The 23,968-nt window shown below is 36.3% G+C and overlaps 1 protein-coding gene across 2 annotated transcripts in view; it reads right to left on the bottom strand.

Moving 5' to 3' along the window:
* Glra3 (glycine receptor, alpha 3 subunit) overlaps positions 1-23,968 on the bottom strand; it is a 189,653-nt gene that overhangs the window by 102,028 nt on the left and 63,657 nt on the right. For both annotated transcript variants that reach the window (NM_080438.3, NM_001368774.1), the window contains exon 3: positions 22,859-22,926. In NM_080438.3, coding sequence (NP_536686.3) covers positions 22,859-22,926 — 68 coding nt within the window. The remainder of the gene's footprint in view (positions 1-22,858; positions 22,927-23,968) is intronic.

The following is a 23,968-nucleotide window of genomic DNA, read 5'->3' as shown; positions in this document are numbered from 1 at the left end:
AACATTTTTTCAGGTGCTTCTCTGCCATTCGGTATTCCTCAGGTGAGAATTCTTTGTTTAGCTCTAAGCCCCATTTTTTAATGGGGTTATTTGATTTTCTGGATCCACCTTCTTGAGTTCTTTATATATATATTGGATATTAGTCCTCTATCTGATTTGGGATAGGTAAAGATCCTTTCCCAATCTGTTGGTGGTCTTTTTGTCTTATTGACAGTGTCTTTTGCCATGCAGAAGCTTTGCAATTTTATGAGGTCCCATTTATCGATTCTCGATCTTACAACACAAGCCATTGCTGTTCTATTCAGGAATTTTTCCCCGTACCCATATCTTCGAGGCTTTTCCCTACTTTCTCCTCTATAAGTTTCAGTGTCTCTGGTTTTATGTGGAGTTCCTTAATCCACTTATATTTGACCTTAGTACAAGGAGATAGAAATGGATCAATTCACATTCTTCTGGCCAGTTGTGCCAGCACCATTTGTTGAAAATGCTGTCTTTTTTCCACTGGATGGTTTTAGCTCCCTTGTCAAAGATCAAGTGACCATAGGTGTGTGGGTTCATCTCTGGGTCTTCAATTTTGTTCCATTGGTCTACTTGTCTGTCACTATACTGGTACCATGCAGTTTTTATCACAATTGCTCTGTAGTACAGCTTTGGTCAGGCATGGTGATTCCACCAGAGGTTCTTTTATCCTTGAGAAGAGTTTTTGCTATCCTAGGTTTTTTGTTATTCCAGATGAATATGCAGATTGCCCTGTCTAATTCATTGAAAAATTGAGTTGGAATTTTGATGGGGAATGCATTGAATCTGTAGATTGCTTTTGGAAAGATAGCAATTTTTACTATATTGATCCTGCCAATCCATGAGCATGGGAGATCTTTCCATCTTCTGAAATCTTCTTTAATTTCTTTCTTCAGAGACTTGAAGTTCTTATCATACAGATCTTTCACTTTTTTAGTTAGAGTCACACCAAGGTATTTTATATTATTTATGACTATTGAGAAGGGTGTTGTTTCCCTAATCTCTTTCTCAGCCTGTTTATCCTTTGTGTACAGAAAGGCCATTGACTTTTTTGAGTTAATTTTATATCCAGCTACTTCATTGAAGCTGTTTATCAGGCTTAGGAGTTCTCTGGTGGAATTTTTAGGGTCACTTATATATACTATCATATCATCTGCAAAACGTGATATTTTGACTTCTTCCTTTCCAATTTGTATCCCTTTGATCTCTTTTTGTTGTCTAATTGCTCTGGCTAGGACTTCAAGTATAATGTTGAATAGGTAGGGAGTGAGTGGACAGCCTTGTCTAGTCCTTGATTTTAGTGGGATTGCTTCCAGCTTCTCACTATTTACTTTGATGTTGGCTACTGGTTTGCTGTAGATTGCTTTTATCATGTTTAGGTATGGGCCTTGAATTCCTGATCTTTCCAAGACTTTTATCATGAATCGGTGTTAGATTTTGTCAAATGCTTTCCCAGCATCTAATGAGATGATAATGTGGTTTTTGTCTTTGAGTTTGTTTATATAGTGGTTTACATTGATGGATTTCCTTATATTGAACCATCCCTGCATCCCTGGGATGAAACCTACTTGGTCAGGATGGATGATTGTTTTGATGTGTTCTTAGATTTGGTTATTGAGAACTTTATTGAGTATTTTTGCATTGTTATTCATAAGGGAAATTGGTTGAAGTTCTATATCTTTGTTGAGTCTTTTTGTGGTTTAGGTATCAGAGTAATTGTGGCTTCATAGAATGGGTTGGGTAGAGTACCTTCTGTTTCTATTTTGTGGAATAGTTTGTGAAGAACTGGGATTAGATCTTCTTTGAAGGTCTGATAGAACTCTGCACTAAACCTATCTGGTCCTGGGCTTTTTTTTTTTTTCGTTGGGAGACTATTAATGACTGCCTCTATTTCTTTAGGGGATATAGGACTGTTTAGATCATTAACCTGATCTTGATTTAACTTTGGTACCTGGTATCTCTCTAGAAACTTGTCCATTTCATCGAGGTTCTCCAGTTTTGTTGAGTATAGCCTTTTGTAGAAGGATCTGATGGTGTTTTGGATTTCTTCAGGATCTGTTGTTATGTCTCCCTTTTCATTTCTGATTGTGTTAATTAGGATGCTTTCCCTGTGCCCTCTATTGAGTCTGGCTAAGGGTTTATCTATTTTGTTGATTTTCTCAAAGAACCAGCTCCTCCATTGGTTGATTCTTTGAATAGTTCTTCTTGTTTCCACTTGGTTGATTTCACCCCTGAGTTTGATTAGTTCCTGCCATCTGCTCCTCTTGGGTGAATTTGCCTCCTTTTGTTCTAGAGCTTTTAAGTGTGTTGTCAAGCTGCTAATGTGTGCTCTCTCTAGTTTCTTTTTGGAGGCACTCAGAGCTATGTGTTTTCCTCTTAGAAATGCTTTCATTGTGTCCCATAAGTTTGGGTATGTTGTGGCTTCATTTTCATTAAACTCCAAAAAGTCCTTAATTTCTTTCTTTATTCCTTCCTTGACTAGGGTATCATTGAGAAGAGTGTTGTTCAGTTTCCACGTGAATGTTGGCTTTCTATTATTTATTTTGTTATGACTTCATGAAATTCTTAGGCAAATGGATGAAACTAGAAAATATCATCCTGGGAGAGGTAACCCAATCACAAAAGAACATACAAGGTATGCACTCACTGATAAGTGGATATTAGCCCAAAAGTTCAGAATACCCAAGATACAATTCACAGACCACATGAAACTCAAGAAGAAGGAAGAACAAAATACCCATGGGAGAAGATACAGAGTCAAATGTTATTTCTCAAAAATAGCTAATTCAGGCTCTGAATAAAGGGTATTATAAATAAGGCTGCTATGAACATAGTGGAGCATGTGTCCTTCATACCGGGTACTGGTTAGTAGTTCATATTGTTGTTCCACCTATAGTATAATAGTCAGAAGCTGGAAAGAACCCAGATGCCCCTCAACAGAGGAATGGATACAGAAAATGTGGTACATTTACACAATGGAATACTACTCAGCTATTTAAAAAGAATGAATTTATGCAATTCCTAGGCAAATGGATGGACCTGGAGGGTATCATCCTGAGTGAAGTAACCTAGCCACAAAGGAACTCGCACAATATGTACTCACTGATAAGTGGATATTAGCCCAAATGCTGACACCATTGCATACACTAACAAGATTTCGCTGAAAGGACCCAGTTAGCTCTCTCTTGTGAGACTATGCCGGGGCCTAGCAAACACAGAAGTGGATGATCACAGTCAGCTATTGGATGGGTCACAAGGCCCCTAATGGAGGAGCTAGAGAAATTACCCAAGGAGCTATAGGGAACTGCAACCCTATAGGTGGAACAACAATATGAACTAACCAGTACCTGGGAGCTCTTGTCTTTAGCTGCATATGTATCAAAAGATGGCCTAGTTGGCCATCACTGCAAAGAGAGGCCCATTGGACTTGCAAACTTTATATGCCCCAGTACAGGGGAACGCCAGGGCCAAAAAGTGGGAGTGGGTGGGTAGGGGATTGGGGGGGTGGGTATGGGGGACCTTTGGGATAGCATTGAAAATGTAAATGAGGAAAATACCTAATTAAAAAAAAAGGAAAAAAAATAAAGTTAGAGGTTTTTAGCACAAACAACTGCATAAAAGGAAGAAAACTGCTAAATAAAATGTTACACTTGTCCCAAGACTACAAGTCTCACCTGCAGCTAACTACCTATGACCGTGATACAGCAACAGAGACCAAGTAATCTAGTGGTCATGATGAGGCCTTTGTGAGTTCTGTCTCTGCAGTGATTCTAAACTTTGAACCTCAGGCTTAATCACTTACTGTGGATTGACTAACCAAATGCCTTTCACTCATCAGCTCCCTGCTGCCTAAGTCCTGGTCTTCCATGTAGTAATTATAATAGACTATCTTCACATCTGTATGTCCTGCCTAGTTTTCAGGTTTTGAGAGTAGTCCAGTCTCAAACAATAGGCTCCCTCTCAGGACAGCACTAAATTATAGTTCTCTAGAGACAGAGAGAAACAGGATAGATTTTTCTCTACTTCTCATCAGATATGTAGGAGAAATCAACATCTCATCAAAGTTCTCTACTAGATTCAAAATTTATGAGAACTGCGGGGCCATCTTGTCACTAGTACTGACTAACTATTGTCACTGGGAGTACCTGATGTCTTTGAGTTTGTAGCTTCAGGTTCCCTTCCCTACAAGAGGTGAGAGTAGGAACTGCTGCTGTTTGTCTCTTATATCATCCTTTACATAATTCCTCTCTTTAGCTCTTGAGATTACCAACTATCCTTTGTGACTAAGTCTTCTCACTTCTACAGTGCCTCAGAAGAAGCTGCTAATTCTACTCATACTGTGGCAGCAGTCAATGGAGAGATGAGTGGCCAAGGAAAGTACTGTGAATGAAATTAAGTGCTCAGCAGGAAATAAAACATCTTGATTAACCCCACCACACATTACCACCAAGGCTTAGGGGATATTCCAGAAAAGGAGACAGAAAAAAAAAAAAAACATGTAAGAGCTGGATTATGGGGAAGGATTATTGTGAAAAGCTGTCTTCTGCGTGTGACACTGGCATCACAGCAACTGTCCGGGATGGTACAGATGGTCCCCAGGATTCTCCTCATACTGAAGAGCTATTGGTAGTGGATAATTGCTGGGGGTGAGACAATAATTCTTTACTGAGACTATTGCAAATGAAAATTTTTATACTCCAGTGAGTGCCCTATATAGATTCATATATAGGCAGCATAAACTAGATTTAGTGATCAAAAACAATAGAAAGTTACTCAAACCAATTTTATCACCATTGGGAAAAAACCCATGAAGAATGAACTTTGCATAGGAATTTTTAAGAAGAGTTTTACTATGTATTGAAAAAAAAAAGAGATTCAATAATGCTTAGATGAGTGAAATAAAAGCATAAAACTTCACAGACTCTAAAGAAATAAAACTTCTCCTTGCATCCGAATGGGAAATAAATCTGAGAGATGTATGAATGTATCTTTTATTAATACAGATGTCTATTTGCACACTTGCACACATGTAAAGTTTGGAAAATAACATCTGGGCCAGATCCATCATTATAATAATAAAAGACAGAATATAATTTGGCTTTCATCTTCCATGTATTAATAATATTGCAAATATATGGAAACATAATATTATGTCAGTTTTTTTCTCAGAATATTTCCTGTTTTTTGCTCATCCTATGTACTATTGACCACAGATAGATTTCTTTATGCTAATTGTACTCATGAATGCCATATAAATATATACTCTGGGGGCTGGGAATGGCGCTAAGTGACACAGCATTTTCCCAGCATGTGTGAGGCCATGAGTTTGGTGTCAGGACCACAAACACAATAACTACAATCATCAAATATGTAGTTTTGAACATTCAATTTCAAGAAAGATAAATGTGCTAACAGTAGCAGAAATGTGAATGTTGGTGGTTGAGAAAAAAAATCATCCCTTTCTGAAATACTCATCAGAGATAAATAAATCTTTATTGTAGATTAAGTATTAAATTTTCACATGGAGGGAAATTAAGGGAGAAAGTGTAAAAGGGATCCGTATGGAGGTAGAATGAAAAAAAATAGCACTTATGAATCATCATCTAGGGAAAAAAGCAAAGAGGACATAGAAAATGTATTTATTTCTCTTTTCATGTCTGCTGTCAAGTATTGATTAATAATTTTAATTTTGTGCTGCACTGGATAAAGGATAGCAATTATCTTGGGTTCTACTTACAATAGAATAAGAGTAAAATACATTTAGAGGTGAAGTTTTTGACTGTTGTAACTATTTTTCTAAATATTTACTTAAAACATTTGATATGCTGTAATTCAGCAAATGATCATTGATGAAATAAGCAGAAATCACAAGAGGAGCTGTGTACATATGAAATGGCAGTAAAGGGCAGGGGAATGTGAAAATGAAACCCAAGGCAAAAGGACAAAAGGAGACTTCCACCAGAGCAATGGGTTAAGCCTTTATTCTGTTGGCTCAGTTTGGAGTCTGGCTGGTTTTGCAAAGAGCTCTGGTAGAGTCCACAAGCAAGGCTTCTTTGTGTGTGTGTGTGTGTGTGTGTGTGTGTGTGTGTGTGTGTGTGTGTGTGTGTGTGTGTGTGAGAGAGAGAGAGAGAGAGAGAGAGAGAGAGAGAGAGAGAGAGAGAGAGAGAGAGAGAGAAGGGAGAGAGACATAGACTGATGCAGAGAGAGACGGAGCAATATTGTGAAAAGAAGGGAAGGATATTTTCTTGTTCATAGAAGAGAGTGGCACATTTCCAGGTGTATTTCCTGCCTCAGAGATAAAAATGTTACATTTAACTCAACCAATAAAGCAAATGAGGTTACAAGTGAAGGTTGCCAATGATTTATTTGTGAATACTTGATGTATCTATTTAATATTGATAGGTATATATTAAGAAGCTCATTTCTGTTGATTGAGTCCTTTAATATAACTTTCTGACAGAATTATCTGTCTTATGATTTAGCTACTCCCTGGATGGTTGGCAATATTCCACAAGTAAAAAATAATTTATAGAAGGATTCTCCGGATTACAGTACAATAGTACTGTACTACTAGTACTGTGGTACTGAACTTATTTTGTGTGTTCTCCATAGAGCAAAAGGGTTATGTTTTCAAGTATCCTTGAAGGGAGTCAAAGCAAACTGTTGTTTCTTTTTTACATTTAATGTAAGTCTAGTCTTCATGTACTAAGACTTTTTTCAGAGACATAGAGAGAGGGCGAAGGAAAGGGAGAGCCTGTTCAGTACAAACCTCCCATTTTCTTTTGGTGTTTTGAGTAAAACATATTATTTACCTCTTTCCTAAATGGACTATATTTTACAAGGTATAGGGGTATAGAGCCATATTTATGTCTCCCTGTCTTGTTTTGAACTATTTTGGTACAAAGTCAGGCCAACTGATATTTTTGTAAACAGACAGTTACTGTCAGGTCTCAGCCACTGAAAAGTACCAGCAGGCTGGCTCAAAAGTGCTTAGATTTGCCCTCTGTATCAGCTAGACTCAGTCAGTAGCTGAGGACCAATGGACACTGCGTGGCACATACTTAACACTAATTGACATAAAATAATTTTGTTGCCAGTCATTTGAGAGAACACGATCTCTAATCTTAGTTCCTATTTGATATTTGGAGATTGAAATGACATTTTGCAGTATATTATTTTAGCATATAACCTTCTCTAAGTAAACAGTTTGAGATGAATCCCATGAACTGTTCATGATAGCCTATCCTTGATGGGCAACAGAAGGTATTTAACTTATCTAGCAGCTAAAAGCTACATGCCAAGCATGCTTCTAAAGAGATCTGCAGAGATCTTTATTGCAAATTCAGAGTAGAGAGAAGTGAATTAAATTGAGTAATGTATACCTTTGTCTTTGCATTTAACATTATAGAATTCATCACAAACCTTTCAAATATCTAATACTAGGAAATTAACTTTTTAAGCTACAGATCATAAAGAAGCTCTATTTAGACACTTGGTCCTCTAAAAAAGAGGAGTCACAGAGATGAGGGTTTGAAATTGCTTTCCTCTCAATGCATTTTTCTCTCTGAGTCATTAGCACTTTTTGTCTTGGGCACATTTCTGTTTTCTCCTGGAATTAAAAAAAAACAAAACATGCTTTTAAACAATTTATTTGTTTAACAACACGATATTGTTACTAAACAATCATGTATTTTATAATATTCTTTCCAGGAAATTTAACATTAAAGAAAGATCTTCAGGATCCCCTTTTGAGATAATGGTTAAGGCCTGTCTTGTGGACGAATATATCAAAATGAGATTTATTCATAAACTTGATGGAGGTCACTAAGGTGTGTAATAATTCCACACACCTATTTTCTGCAACTCTTCCCATAAATGAGCCCATTTCTGGTTGATGCTTAGAAATGAGAGTTCAGAAGAATGCTGCCTGACACTGGTTACTCATGCATGGAATTAAAAGTATTCCAGACCAAAGATATTACTATACTTGGGGTGGCTTTGCTACTATAAAAGTAATTCAGTGAGATCAAGATGTTAACAGATCCAATGTTAATATTAAAAGTCAATCCATATGTTTTTAGGCTGTTCCTAGAAGTGAAATGAGTTACTGAACCTAAATATAACATAGATTGCTCTACAAATGCTATTACAGCGCTCAAAAAGTAAAAATGTCTTTACAGGAACTTAACTCATTGACAACAGACTCAAAACACCAAGTATTCATATCTGGCAGAGGTTACAAAAAGGACAAAACAACAGACTTCCCTTAAATTGTGCACATTTCTTTCCATTTGTCATGAGAAATATGTTACAATGAATTTAATAAATAAATGCTCTTTAATGTTTTAGATTTAAAAAGTATTCTTGTTGAAGGGATTAATATCCCTCACAAGAAACACCAAGACGAAGTTATCAGCACAAAAATAGATTTCATTGGCCCAAGGGGGGACAAAAGGCTGGGAATGGGAACATATACAGGAGATAGGAAAACGGAGAAGGGGAAGGGAACAAGGGAGAAGGGGCAGGGATAATTTTTGGGGGGGCTTGCAAGATGCAAAAGACTGCCTCCAGATAGAGAGGAGAAAGACATGCCCATAGGCAAATGGTAGTTTATAAAGGGAAAAATGGGGAACCACATGTTAGACTGAGATAGGTTGTTTTGATTGGGCACACTAATTGGGGCAGAGGAAGTAGAGCCTTTGATGACTAGACTTCAATTCTTCAATAGCTGAAGCTTGATAGTCAGCCTCAGGAGAAGAAAGTGACCAAAAAACGAAACAAACCTTGATGGCTAGCTTTAGGAATGTAATCTAATGGTTTTTAGCAAGGCCTGCTATATCTGAGACTACTAGAACTCCTCCACTTATATCTCATAAACACTGGAGAGTCTCTAACTTCTGGTCATATTTATTTCTTCATAGAAAACTATGAAATTATCTTTGCATCAAGATTACATAAGAGCCAAATTCTTTTTGAGGAGGTATTGAACTCTATGGGAAGGTAAATGAGAAAATGATAAGTGAATTTAGAAAATATTAGCTTGAATTCACCTTATTGTACAATGAATTATTTAACAAATATTTCAGGGAGCTAAAAATTGATTTAAGACTGGGACTGGGTCTCAGAATTGTAGAAACACATGAGATGTCAAGAATAAAATATCCTCTATTCACCTGTGTCAATTATATTATAGCAAGTTATTTTTGCAGGGAAATGTGTTTTGTCAGCCAGAACGGGAAAATTACCTGAGAATATGCAACAGCATGCAGTTAGAAGATAATTCATAATGAGTTTATAACAGTTTGTAATGCTACAGCAAAACATGTCTCAGAGAGAACCATTGTTTTACAGATCCTGTGGTTACAAAATTTTAGAAAGCATTTAAGCAGAATTTTATAAAGAAAAAGAAAATACTTAAACTGAAATTGAGTAGAACAATATGATTCCATTGAAGTCTACTTCATAACTTTGCACTTGGAGGTAAAGCAACCCAAGTAGATTAGATAAAAACAATTACAAATTTTCAGAAATTTACTCAACAATGCCAATTCTTAAACACAGGAAACAAGGGGATAAAATCACAAGAATATGAAGAGACAAAATCATTGAAAGTTTCAGGTATGGAGGATGCAGTACAGTAAGTTTTTCTGAAACAATGACACAAAAATTTGCAAGATTCTTCTTCAAAGATAGATATTAGTGGCTAGAGAGATTGCTCAGTGGTGATGAGCATGGGTTGAGCTTAGAGAGAAGCCAGGTTAGATTCTCAGAACCCATAAAGTGGCCCACAGCTAACTAAAACTTCTGTTCCAAGGTTTCTGATGCCCTCTCTGACCTCCACAAGGACCTGGCACACATGAGGTGAATGTCTGTTCACAATAAAAATAAAGAGATAAAATGATAAATTTATAAGTTTAGACAGCAGCAAAAATTTCTAGCATAACCATTACAGACAAAGCTTATTTAAACCAATTATGAGAAAGACCCCAAACACCAAGGCACCCACAAGAGAAATATAGAGAAGACATTTACAAAGATCTTATGAGTAGGCATATTCCTTGACGAAGAAAGCTATGGCTCAGCGGGGCAATAGGAAAGTCTAAACAGGCTTACATGGGGTCAAGAAACAGAACTCATTGTTAAATGCTTTTGGACAGGTAAAACTGTTGGGACAGCCTGTAGCAAATAATATGGGGAAATAAGATTTACAGTAAGTATCCTAAAAAATATTGGAAGAAGAAACATTTCTAACTAGTTTGGAAATGTGTCATATTGGCATTGAATTAAGTTTTCTAAGTATGTGAGGAAATAGATAGAGTACATTATGATAAAGGGGGGGTTATGCCCAGAATTCAATTATGAGTTGCTCTTTGGAAATCAACCAGTGAAGCCTACGCTCTTGCCAAAATAATGGAGAAGTCATTCAATCGTTTTACTCAAGCCTAGGATATCACTGGATAAAACATAGTATCAATTACAACCAAAACAAAACAACAACAACAACAAAACCTTAACAAGCAGACTTGGGGCAATGGTTCACCAGGTAAAGAGGTTTGTCAACCATAAGGAACTCACTTTGATCTCTAGTTGCACATGGTAAAAGAGAAAACCAAAAACCTACTGTAGTGAGCAGTTCTATGACCTTCACATAACTGTAACAGTATTCAGACAGACAGACAGACAGACACACACACACACACACACACACACATGCACTCATGCACACATGCACTCGCAGACACATATGTGTACAATAAAATAATTTTGAAAAGAAACTTAATAAAGAAATAAAGGATCCTGAGTCTGATAAAAATAGTTTATGGGAGGCAGTACATTGAACTCCACAGAGACAACACCGTGGCAAGCGAGAGCCAGATAGGCACTGGGCGACTCTGTGCTGCACGGAGGAAAATCAACTAAACATGGGCAAAGGAGATCCTAAGAAGCTGAGAGACAAAATGTCTTCATATGCATTCTTTGTGCTCGCCTTTGATTTTAGGACACTACTCAGAACAGAACAAGAAAAAGGCCGAGCATCCTGGCCTATCCATTGGTGAACTTTGCAAAGAACCTAGGAGAAATGTGGAACAACACTGCAGCTGATGACAAGCTATGAGAAGAAGGCTGCCAAGCTGAAGGAGAAGTACTAGAAGGATACTGCTGCCTACAGAGCTAAAGGAAAATCCGATCAGCGGGTGGTCAAGACTAAAAAGGGCAAGAAAAAAAAAAGGAAAAGAAAGATGAGGAGGAAGATGAAGAGGATGAGGAAGAAGAGGAAGAAGAGGAAGACGGAGATGAAAAACAAGATACAAATTGGAAAAGAGGAAGTCAAATATCACTTTTTGCAGATGATATGATAGTATATATATAAGTGACCCTAAAAATTCCACCAGAGAACTCCTAAACCTGATAAACAGCTTCGGTGAAGTAGCTGGATATAAAATTAACTCAAACAAGTCAATGGCCTTTCTCTACACAAAGAATAAACAGGCTGAGAAAGAAATTAGGGAAACAACACCCTTCTCAATAGTCACAAATAATATAAAATATCTCGGCGTGACTCTAACTAAGGAAGTGAAAGATCTGTATGATAAAAACTTCAAGTCTCTGAAGAAAGAAATTAAAGAAGATCTCAGAAGATGGAAAGATCTCCCATGCTCATGGATTGGCAGGATCAACATTGTAAAAATGGCTATCTTGCCAAAAGCAATCTACAGATTCAATGCAATCCCCATCAAAATTCTAACTCAATTCTTCAACGAATTAGAAGGAGCAATTTGCAAATTCATCTGGAATAACAAAAAACCTAGGATAGCAAAAGCTCTTCTCAAGGATAAAAGAACCTCTGGTGGAATCACCATGCCTGACCTAAAGCTTTACTACAGAGCAATTGTGATAAAAACTGCATGGTACTGGTATAGAGACAGACAAGTAGACCAATGGAATAGAATTGAAGACCCAGAAATGAACCCACACACCTATGGTCACTTGATCTTCGACAAGGGAGCTAAAACCATCCAGTGGAAGAAAGACAGCATTTTCAACAATTGGTGCTGGCACAACTGGTTGTTATCATGTAGAAGAATGTGAATCGATCCATACTTATCTCCTTGTACTAAGGTCAAATCTAAGTGGATCAAAGAACTCCACATAAAACCAGAGACACTGAAACTTATAGAGGAGAAAGTGGGGAAAAGCCTTGAAGATATGGGCACAGGGGAAAAATTCCTGAACAGAACAGCAATGGCTTGTGCTGTAAGATCGAGGATTGACAAATGGGACCTAATGAAACTCCAAAGTTTCTGCAAGGCAAAAGACACCGTCAATAAGACAAAAAGACCACCAACAGATTGGGAAAGGATCTTTACCTATCCTAAATCAGATAGGGGACTAATATCCAACATATATAAAGAACTCAAGAAGGTGGATCCAGAAAATCAAATAACCCCATTAAAAAATGGGGCTCAGAACTGAACAAAGAATTCTCACCTGAGGAATACCGAATGGCAGAGAAGCACCTGAAAAAATGTTCAACATCCTTAATCATCAGGGAAATGCAAATCAAAACAACCCTGAGATTCCACTTCACTCCAGTCAGAATGGCTAAGATCAAAAATTCAGGTGACAGCAGATGCTGGCGTGGATGTGGAGAAAGGGGAACACTCCTCCATTGTTGGTGGGATTGCAGGCTTGTACAGCCACTCTGGAAATCAGTCTGGCGGTTCCTCAGAAAATTGGACATAGTACTACCGGAAGATCCAGCAATACCTCTCCTGGGCATATATCCAGAAGATGCCCCAACTGGTAAGAAGGACACATGCTCCACTATGTTCATAGCAGCCATATTTATAATAGCCAGAAGCTGGAAAGAACCTAGATGCCCCTCAACAGAGGAATGGATACAGAAAATGTGGTACATCTACACAATGGAGTACTACTCAGCTATTAAAAAGAATGAATTTATGAAATTCCTATGCAAATGGATGGACCTGGAGGGCATCATCCTGAGTGAGGTAACACATTCACAAAGGAACTCACACAATATGTACTCACTGATAAGTGGATATTAGCCCAAAACCTAGGATACCCAAGATATAAGATACAATTTTCTAAACACATGAAACTCAAGAAAAATGAAGACTGAAGTGTGGACACTATGCCCTTCCTTAGTAGTGGGAACAAAACACCCATGGAAGGAGTTACAGAGACAAAGTTTGGAGCTGAGATGAAAGGATGGACCATGTAGAGACTGCCATATCCAGGGATCCACCCCATAATCAGCATCCAAACGCTGACACCATTGCATACACTAGCAAGATTTTATCGAAAGGACCCAGATATAGCTGTCTCTTGTGAGACTATGCCGGGGCCTAGCAAACACAGAAGTGGATGCTCACAGTCAGCTAATGGATGGATCACAGGGCTCCCAATGGAGGAGCTAGAGAAAGTACCCAAGGAGCTAAAGGGATCTGCAACCCTATAGGTGGAACAACATTATGAACTAACCAGTACCCCGAAGCTCTTGACTCTAGCTGCATATGTATCAAAAGATGGCCTAGGCGGCCATCACTGGAAAGAGAGGCCCATTGGACACGCAAACTTTATATGCCCCAGTACAGGGGAACGCCAGGGCCAAAAAGGGGGAGTGGGTGGGTAGGGGAGTGGGGGTGGGTGGGTATGGGGGACTTTTGGTATAGCATTGGAAATGTAAATGAGCTAAATACCTAATAAGAAATGGAAAAAAAAAAGCAAGTTTTGTTGGTACACAGCACAAATTCATTATATATGGGGACGGTAGTTTGTTTTTTGTTTGTTTGTTTTTTGTTTTATTTGGTTTTCTTTGTGGGTTTTTTTTTTTTTTTCATCTTCAGTTAGTTGTCTGGGATGTAGCTCCTAAGATGATAATTGTTGTTTTGTTAACTGAATACCACTCTGTAATTGCCCTCCACAAATGTGGCTGCTTTGTTGACATTCTGGAGGCTTCTAAGTAAGTACAATATTTTAATTAAAAAATAGTTTATGGGAAAGTAACATTTAATGTACTTTTAAGAGGAATCTACAAATTTCTGAAATATTAATTCCACAGATACTTTACATAGTCATGGTTTTTATAGATATCTTCATACAAGCATGTCATAGACTTTAACCACACTAATCCTCTCCTACTTTTCTCCTACAGCTTATGTTGATTCATCTAATTCCCTTGGGAATTTCTCATATATGTGGTTGTATACATGCGTAAAATGTGATATTTATAAAAAATAAGAATCTTCAAATAGACAGATTATATACATTGCTTATCTTTCTGACTATGGTTTACTATCCTTGATACAATAATCTCAAAGTATATCTATTTTCGAGGAAAGGAGATAATTTCAGTTTTTCCTTATAGGCTAATTAAGCTCCATACAGATATATATTTACTATACATCTATGGATGGATTTCTCAGGTCATTCTATAACTTGGTGTTTGTGTGTAGTGCTGCAGTGATCACTGATTTGTTTATGTCTGTGTGTCATGTTTACCTGGAATCCTTCCGGTAAATACACAGAACTTGGTGATACAGTGTCCTAGTTTTAGTTTTTGCGCAACTATCTACTGATTTCTTCAGTACCTGGACTAATTTACATTCCCTACACTGAGTATAAGGAGTCCATTTCCCTCACATCCTCATTAGGATTTAATGTTTTATAGTTTCGTATGATAATAATTCTAAGTAGAATGAGATGAGATCTTTAGTTACCTTAATATATATGCACATACACACACAAGTAGTTTTTACAAATGCTTAGTAGTTATTAACTACTCTAAAGTAAAAAGGGGTTATAAAGATTTTAATTTTTAATAAATGTATATAAATATTTAAGAATAAACTTAAAATACATTGCAACCTAGAAACATTATTAGGAGTAACTGAAAAGGGAAAGTAACTTAGAAATTATAAATAACCAACTGAGTGGGTTAAATATTTAATTTTTATTGTTTTTATTGTTTATTTGAATCAGTGTATTTGGCTTTAATCAGAAAGTATACTAAGTAATTAGTCTTTCAAGACTATGAAAATAATTCTATTTTAATTTAATGAGCAAGATATGAAAATTACATAAATCATTATGTACCAACATATAGAATACAATATGCTATAATCCCTACATGTTTATACTATAGGAAGAAATTGCAGAACCTTTTAGCCTAATGGAGACACAGGTTATCTGATGCCAGTCCAAATTTCTATAAATATTTTTGTGTGATTTTTGCTAAAATTAAAACATATTAGATCAAGTTGAAAATAGTCATTCTACTGTATTAGTTATAAATGGGTAACTAAATGTATTTTTAGTGTATATTTTTAAGAAATGAAGTGTTTGTGTAGGGAAAATGCAAGACCTAGAAAAACATGAAATTACTGTGAAATTGCATCTCCTAGAAATGTCAGAGAAGCTATTTCCATGAAGTCTCAACAACACAGCTGCTTAAATGATACCTTACAAGGATGAGACCAATAGATGCTTACATGGAAGGGGAAATCTCATGAGACCCCATGATAGATGAAGAAGTAAGGCAACTAAGCAATAGTTCCAGGGAAGATGCTTCCATCTGGTTATCTAATGCATACACATAACAAAGAAAATTATACTGACTGAAATAGTTGCATTTATATATTTAGGGAAAACAAATGAAACAGCACTTAAAAAAAGAGGTCATGGATTTGTAAGAGAGTGTTGTATGGTTGGATATGGTTGGAAGGAGTAAAGGAAAGGGGAAAAGATATAATCATATTTTAATTTCCAAAAAAAGTACAAAAATAGCAAAAAAGAAAAATTAAAAGCAATGTGAAAGTAACTTAATATTAACTATATATAAGAATTCATTAGATGTTATATGCTATTTTGAATGACAATATTCAGCAAAGGACCCAGAGAAATGGCTCAGTAGTTAACAGCAATGGTTGGTCATGCAGCGGACCCTGAATCAGTATTCTGCGACCCACATGTTGACTCACAACCATCAAAACTCTAGTTTCAAGTGGCTAGATGCATTCTTCTGACCTCCACCAGCACCAGGAACACACATGGTACACATATATACACATGCAGGGTAACAGTTGTGTGCACAAAATAGATTGAAAATTCAATTTTTTAAGAACAGGGAGGCATACAATGTATTTATGAATAAAATAATCATGCGAGGCAGACAGAGGAAGGAACTTTGGTGAGAGAGGGAGGGGAAGGGAAAAAAGAGGGGGCTGGATAAGGGTTATGGGGATGGTAATACAAGAGAAAAAAGCCCAGAGGGCCAGGAGAATGAATCAAAATATGGATCAATATGGGGTGAGAGGCAAGAGAAACCATTAGAAAGTCCCAGAGACCTTGGATGTGAGAGTCTGTTAGAACGCCAAAAAAATCACAACAGTGGGGAGATGGAACCTGAAGAGACCACCTCCAGTAGATATACATGGCCACCAGTTGAGGTAGGAGGCCACCCACCCATCTTAAAAAAAATTTGACTCAGAATTGTTCCTGTCTAAAGGAAATTCAGGGACAAAATTGGATTGGAGACTAAAATAAGGCCATCCGGTAACCAGCCCAACTTCGGATCCAACAAATGTGCGCACCCTGACACTATTACTGACACCATATTGTGCTTGCAGATTGGAGCTTGGCATGACTGTCTTCTGAGAGGTTCTACCAACAGCTGACTGAGACAAATAAAGACACTTACAGCCATCCATTGGATTAGATTGGGCACCCTTACAGAAGAATTAGAGGAAGGAGTGAAGGAGCTGAGGGGTTGGCAACCTCATAGTTAGAATAGCAGTATCAACTAACCCAGACCCCTCAGAACTCCCAGAGACTGAGCCAAAAACCAAAGAGCATATGTGGGCTGGTCTCTGGCTCCAGGCACACGTGTAATAGAGTACAACCTTGACTGAACTCACTGGGAGAAGATACACTGAATCCTGTGGAAACTTGATGCCCCAGAGAGGAGGGATGCTGGTGGGGGTGGGTGAGTGAGTGGGGGAGCACCTTCTCAGAGGTTGTGGGAGGGGTATTGGGGTGAAGATTTCTGGGAGGGGGTACCAGGAAGTGGGGCAACTTTAGGATTGTAAATAAATAAAATAATGTAATACTAACAAAACATTATTTATTAATTATATATTTACATTTATGATGATGATGATCACAGTTTCCACTGCCTCCACTACTCCAAGTCCCTAAGACTTTCCCATCCACTTCTCCTTTTCTCTTCAGAAAAGGGAAGACCTCCCAGAGATATCATTCAAACATGGCATATCAAGTTGCAGTAAAATTAAGTTCTTCCACTTGTATTAAGGCTGGAAAAGGAAACCCAGTATGAGTAAAAATGGGTCCCCAAAAGTAGGCAAAGAAGAGACAGCACTTGTTTTTTTTTAGTTATCATACTAATTTTTTATTGGATATTTTATTACTTTACATTTCAAATGTTATGCCCTTTCCCGCTTTCTCCTCTGCACACCTCCTATCCTATCCCCTTACCCCTGCTTCTATGAGGGTTCTCTCCCACCCATCCCCACTCCCACCTCATTGCCCTCCCATTTCCCTACCCTGGGGAATTGAGCCTTCACAAGACCAATGGCCTCTCTTCCCATTGATTGCCCGACAAGGCCATCCTTTGCTACATATGTAGCTGGAGCCATGTGTCCCTCCATGTGTACTTCTTGGTTGGTTCTTTAGTCCATGAGAGCTCTTGAGGGGTCTGGTTGGTTGACATAGTAGTTCTTCATATGAAGTTGTAAACCCCTTCAGTTCCTCCCTTCCATTCTCTAACTCCTCCATTGGGGTCCAATGGTTGGTTGTGAGCATCCACATAGGACTTCCATAAGTAGACCAAGTTATACAACCACAACATATCTGCAGAGGGCAAAGGTCGGAGACATGCAGACTCCTTGATTGTCCATTCTCTCTGAGCCCCTATGAGGCCAGGTTAGTTGAGACTGTGACTTTTCTTGTAGTGTTATTTACCCCTCTGGCTCCTAAAATCCTTCCTCTCTTTGGCTATGTGTCTCTACCTCTGTTTCCATCTATTGCTTAATGAAGTCTCTTTGATGACAGTTGGGCTAAAATTGTCTCCAAATCCTGTGACCATAATTTGCACATGGTTTTTCCCTTCCCTTTCCTCTATCCAAACTCTCCTGCATACCTAACTTGCTCTTCTAAATTATGGGCTTTTTAAAACTCCTGTGTACCTAACTTGCTCTGTTTCAAAATCATGGACACTTTCACAGTAGTACAGGATCGTTATTTTGCAAACACATGTATAAATATGTATGCATATTTTGCCACATATATTTATAATCAAATATTAAAATACTTTCAAACACACACACTGAAAATTAAATAACATAATTAGGATGTAAGTTTTGGTAATCTCCAAAAACATAAACCTGAAGAAAGAAAATAAAATTGGTGGATAATTAAGTATAGTGATTTGATTTATATAGTTACACAAACACCAGGAAATTGATTTCAACTGACATAAAACACTTCAAGTATTTAGAGAAGCCATTCTTTAGACTGAAGTAAATAACTCTAACTAGTCTGTAATGTTCAATTTTATATTATGGTAATAAGCATATTCATTCTTATCTATGAATCTTGGTATGTCTAAAATTATTTGATGAAAGCATTTTAAAAGAATCTATAGTTTACTGATCCTATTGACATACATATAATTAAATGTGGGGTTTTTTGTCATGTTGCCTTTAAAGACCTGAACAGTCTAATTACTAGATGATATAAAATGATACCACATATTCATTGTAGGAAGAAATATTGAAACTAGCTTTTGTTTAAAAAGATAAATCACTTAAACATTTGTCAGTTCTCTGACAATACAATGGCTTCCTAATTTTCTTAAAATTTTTGTTATATATGTATGCATAGAAATGCATGTGAGGACCTATCAAAAAGGACCTCAGTTTTTCTTTTTACTTTGTAAAATATATTTATTCTTTGAGTGTTGACCAAAAATATAAGGTTTAAAGAGTCAATACTGATTTCACCACATAACAGAAATTTCTAGCTCTCTAACACACGTGTCAAAAGATGGATGTCAACTGTTTTCTTGGCTAGATGGTTAAGACAATAAATCCATTTGATAAACTGCTATAGATGCATATCTGAACAACTACTTACCCACCTATGAGTTAAACATCAAGGTCACTTGAGTGTTTCATTTTAGGATGAAAGCCTTATTTATTGTTCAAGGAATATACATCATTGATATATCAGTCTTGATCTTTGCTTTATAAAAACAATCATAAGATGTTTTCATCATGGTACCAAATCACAAATCATATGTGCTTTACATGCATAACCCTCCCTCAGAAGACAATGTAAAATATATTTTTAAAAGCTTTAAAAAATAGAACATCTTCTAGAGAAAGAATAATGGTAACTTCAGATGAGAATAACAGTATTGAAACACTCAATAGTTGATAAGCTCCCTCCAGCAGATGAAGTCCAAATATTTGGGTTGTACGAACAATGGGCACAGTTCATAAGGTTGTTGAACAGATATGTAGATGTATATGATAATGATTTAGTAACATTTACATATGACTTTTTTAGACACAATGATATTTATGAATGATTTGAAGCAATCTAGAACTACATTCTATAACTTTAAGTGAAAAATCCTAGATGAGTCAGATTATATATAAAACACAATTGGAATAATGTGAATATATTAAAAATATGGGAAAGGAAAGATAGCTTGGTGAGTAAAAGCACTTACGACTAACTCTGAAAACCAAAAATTTACTCCTAACAAGTCACAGAGTGGAAAGAAAAAAAGCAACAACCACAAGTTGTTCTCTTGCCTGCCCATGTGTGCTCTGGTATGATTGTGCACCTGTGTGGGAAAATCTACACACAGAGGTAATAAAAGAAGTAAGCAATCAAATAAATAAATAAAATGTAATAAATATTAACATTTAAAAATATTAATAACACAAAATTTGTTTAGCAAATACACCCACAAAACAGAATGGACTTTAGTTGCAGACAAAGGAGGGTGAACATCATAAATAAAATTCAACAAATTAATTAACCTGAAGCAAAATAATTTATGATGCTTCTCATCAAAATATACTACCAAGTTCTACTTTTCTTTATTCCTTTAGAGAAGAACACCATATTTCAAATATAGTAGCTGATAATATGAAGCTTTAAAAACATCTAATCAGCATTTGACTGAAAATAATGGCATACCATATTTAATAATATAGAAGGAAGAAGAAAGACACTAATGGAAAATAATTAATGAACACAATCTCTGGAGTCTTTATTATTCTCTACTTATGCTTGCTCATGAATGTCAAAAAAGTGAGGGGCATAACATTTACAAAAGAATATATAGGAATGGAAATGTTTGCTATGCTTTAAGAAGGACATAAAACTGAGCCATGTTTGCCATGTCTATATGTTTACTATAATTTGCAAACAGTATGCAGAATACTAGCAAATTTAGTCAGCACAGTTACATTGGAACTATGAAGTGTAGGTTAGTAGTGGATTGAAGAATCACTTTTTAAAGAACAGAAATCTCTAGGAACCTGTCAATCAGAGTTCCTCTATTTTATTCATTTCCTGTGGCCTTCCTTCATTAAATTTTCCAACTATTGTTGTGAGAGGCATTTTCTAGAAGTAGTCTTTCACAGGAGAAATAAGAAGAAAATGTATTGCCAAGAATTGAGGATTGCCATCCAAATATAGAAGGAATGAAAAGTAGATAGTTGCCAGAGAATATAAATATAACTCAAGAACTACACAGAAAAAAGCTAATTGTAGTTTTTGTTTGATTATTTAGACAAAGAATACACACATACAGGAGCTGAGTTTGTGCTATATATCCAGTGAAAGTCTAGAGTATACTGTCCTGAAACAACTGCAGTTACTTTATAGACAGCCTCTTTTTTTTCAGTTTTTTTTATTAGATATTTTCTTTATTCACATTTCAAATGCTATCCTGAAACTTCCCTATACCCTCCCCCCGTCCTGCTCCCCTACCCTCCCACTCCCACTTCTTAGCCCTGGCATTCAAAATGGATGCTCACAGTCATCTATTGGATGAAAAACAGGACCCCCAATGGAGGAGCTAGAGAAAGTACCCATAGAGCTGAAGGGGTCTGCAACCCTATAGGTGGAACAACAATATGAACTAACCAGTATTCCCCAGAGCTCGTGTCTCTAGCTGCATTTGTAGCAGAAGATGGCCTAGTTGGCCATCATTGGGAAGAGAGGACCCTTTGTCTTGCAAATTTTATAGATATACTCTTGACAGAATCACACTGCGCTCCTATAAGAAATCATTTTATTTTCTGTGTTGTATCAATACATATGTTTTTATATGTTGTGTTAAAGATGACTACAAATCTTTATCATGCATTGAAGTTTGAATCACATTATTTTTCAATCATGCATTGAAGTTTGAATCACATTATTTTTCAATAATGCTTTTCTTGTAACCACATTGCATTTGAGGAGACCATGAAGATTTTGCTTAAAAAAATATTGCATCTATTTGAGGTAAATGGTAACTAAAGTGCTCCTTCTGTGGAGATAAATTCATTTCCTTTGTGTATAAAATCTAAACAACTAAGAGGATATAAGTCACAGATTACAAGTTACTAATTGTCAGATATATTTCATAAGAAATTTCATTATGATGTTGAGTCTGAAATATGGAAATGATTAGAATTTTCTGATGATACATTTGAAAATATTAATTTTTAAGTATTTTATATGATAGTTAATTTAAGTCTATTTGTGATATTAATGTAAATTTATTCTTGCTAAGCTTAAGAATGCAGTATAAGTTGGTAATGAAGGAATCATAAAACTTATTTTAAATGTTGGCTATTTGATAATTTTCCAGTTGCTCAGTAGTTCAATGACATATTATCACCTTTTATATCAGCTAAACTTCTCAATTAATGTTATAGATCAAACAAGAATATAAAACAATATTTTATGTTAATATCAAATAATACAAAACAAAGCTGATTGATAATGATCAGCTTTCTATTCTAGGGCCTTATTAACAACTTTCGATGGTTTTCTTAGATGGCAATGTTAAATGCAGCTGTACAATAATTACTGTTTTGTAAGTTGTTTTAGTTGTGGGTTGGTTTAGAGTTTGGTACTGAGGTCTGAGCCTAAGTCTCCAGTGCCAGGGTTAGCACTGACATGAAGCAGCATCTCACCAGCTCTCTGTTTTTTCCTTTATGTATTTTTTCATGTTGACAGTGTCTCATTAAATTTCCTAGGTCAGCCTGCAATTCATGCTGTAGTCCATGTAGCATTTGAACCTGTGATATTCTTGCCTCAGACTCTGAGTAGTTGGGACTGGAGTCCTGTACCTTTAGGATCACTGTTTACTATAAAACGTTATCATTATTCGGCAACAATCTTTATTCCCTTGAAAAGTTCATTTAGTAGGATACAAAAATGTTGGTATATATAGGCTGTAAACATACAGAGTAATTAAATATCGAGGTATTTACTTGTATACATACTTTGGCTATTGATGTGCACTGGAAATAAATAATCTGGTAGAGTTTTAATTTTAGTTAGGAGTTTAATAGTATAGGGTTGAATTAGGAAGGTCCAATCTTATTTTTAATTTTTTTTTAATTTTTCAATTAGGTAAACATTTATAGATAGATATCATTATCTACAGTTGATAGCAATTTATTCATTCCGCTAATTTAATTCTATCAAATTATGCTATAAATTCTCACTAATGTAATTGCAAATTAATCCAGTTTGAAACTTGATGTGGAGTGGATGGTCTTACCATAGTCGTCTCTGCAATGGAGCCAAAGCTGTTTATGAATATGTTGCATGTGACATTAACTGGAGGACCTGAAAAAAAAAGAAGTATATCATAAAGGCTGATAGATGCTCATGTAAAATAGTTTCAAGTAATCCTGTGCTGTTCATTGAGATATTCTTTATTTGTTTGTAGATGTGCAATGCCATCTGGAAGTCTGGATGCAAAGTCTCAAGGTTGGTTATGTCTTTTGACAGTGACAATGACTAGCAGGCAAACATTTATTCTGATTGGTATAGAAAATGCATGTAATTGAATGTATGTAAAAGTATAATTTTATATCTTACAAAGACCAAATGGAACTAATTCTGCTTGATCTCAGGGTCTGTAAAGCAAGAAGGAATGGACACGACAGTTCCTTTAATCTGGAATTTGGAGCAGTTTTGTGACTTTCTAATAAATATAGTCTATGAGCTACTTCAGAGACATCCTACTGTTCTTTTCATGGGGCTGATGTTTTTCTGTCTCTGCATGGCACCTAAAATTTCTAATGTTAAATATTAGAAATATCAAATGACTATGGTGTCATGTAGCTAGACACCATACGTTGGTACTCCTCCAGCCCCATATACACTTTTACCTCTCATCCAAATGTTTCATTTTTATTTACTTTTATTATTATTTAGTTTTAGTTTTATTCTTTGTTGATCAGTAAGTTATAGTGATTTCCAGTCAATGCAATCTGTTCTGTGAGCTTTCAAGTCAGAATGGTTGGACAGCAGTTTCCTAAATTCCCTGATCCTGTAATTATCTACTTATTCAAGGAGTTTTTATGTTTTGGAAGATATGACTATCTCCCTTAACTTTCTTTTCTTATTAGTAAAGAACACACACTCAGCCAGAACTGTCTCTGTTTCAGCTCTGTTGGGTATGCTCATAACCCTCCACTCCTATATAATCTCCACAATTCTCAGAACATAAGAGAGCTTTTCAAAGCTCAGATCTATTTACTATATTGTGCAAACTAACTTGAAGTTTGGAACAATAGATGGCAAAATCAGTTTCTGATTGTTTTCAACAAATGTCCAGGAAATTAGGACTCGGCCCAAATGTGTTCTTAGGCAAGTAAATTAT

The sequence above is a fragment of the Mus musculus genome, chromosome 8, assembly GCF_000001635.26.
Source record: "Mus musculus strain C57BL/6J chromosome 8, GRCm38.p6 C57BL/6J".
Classification (NCBI taxonomy): Eukaryota; Metazoa; Chordata; class Mammalia; order Rodentia; family Muridae; genus Mus; species Mus musculus.
This window is presented reverse-complemented; position numbering and strand designations above follow the sequence as displayed.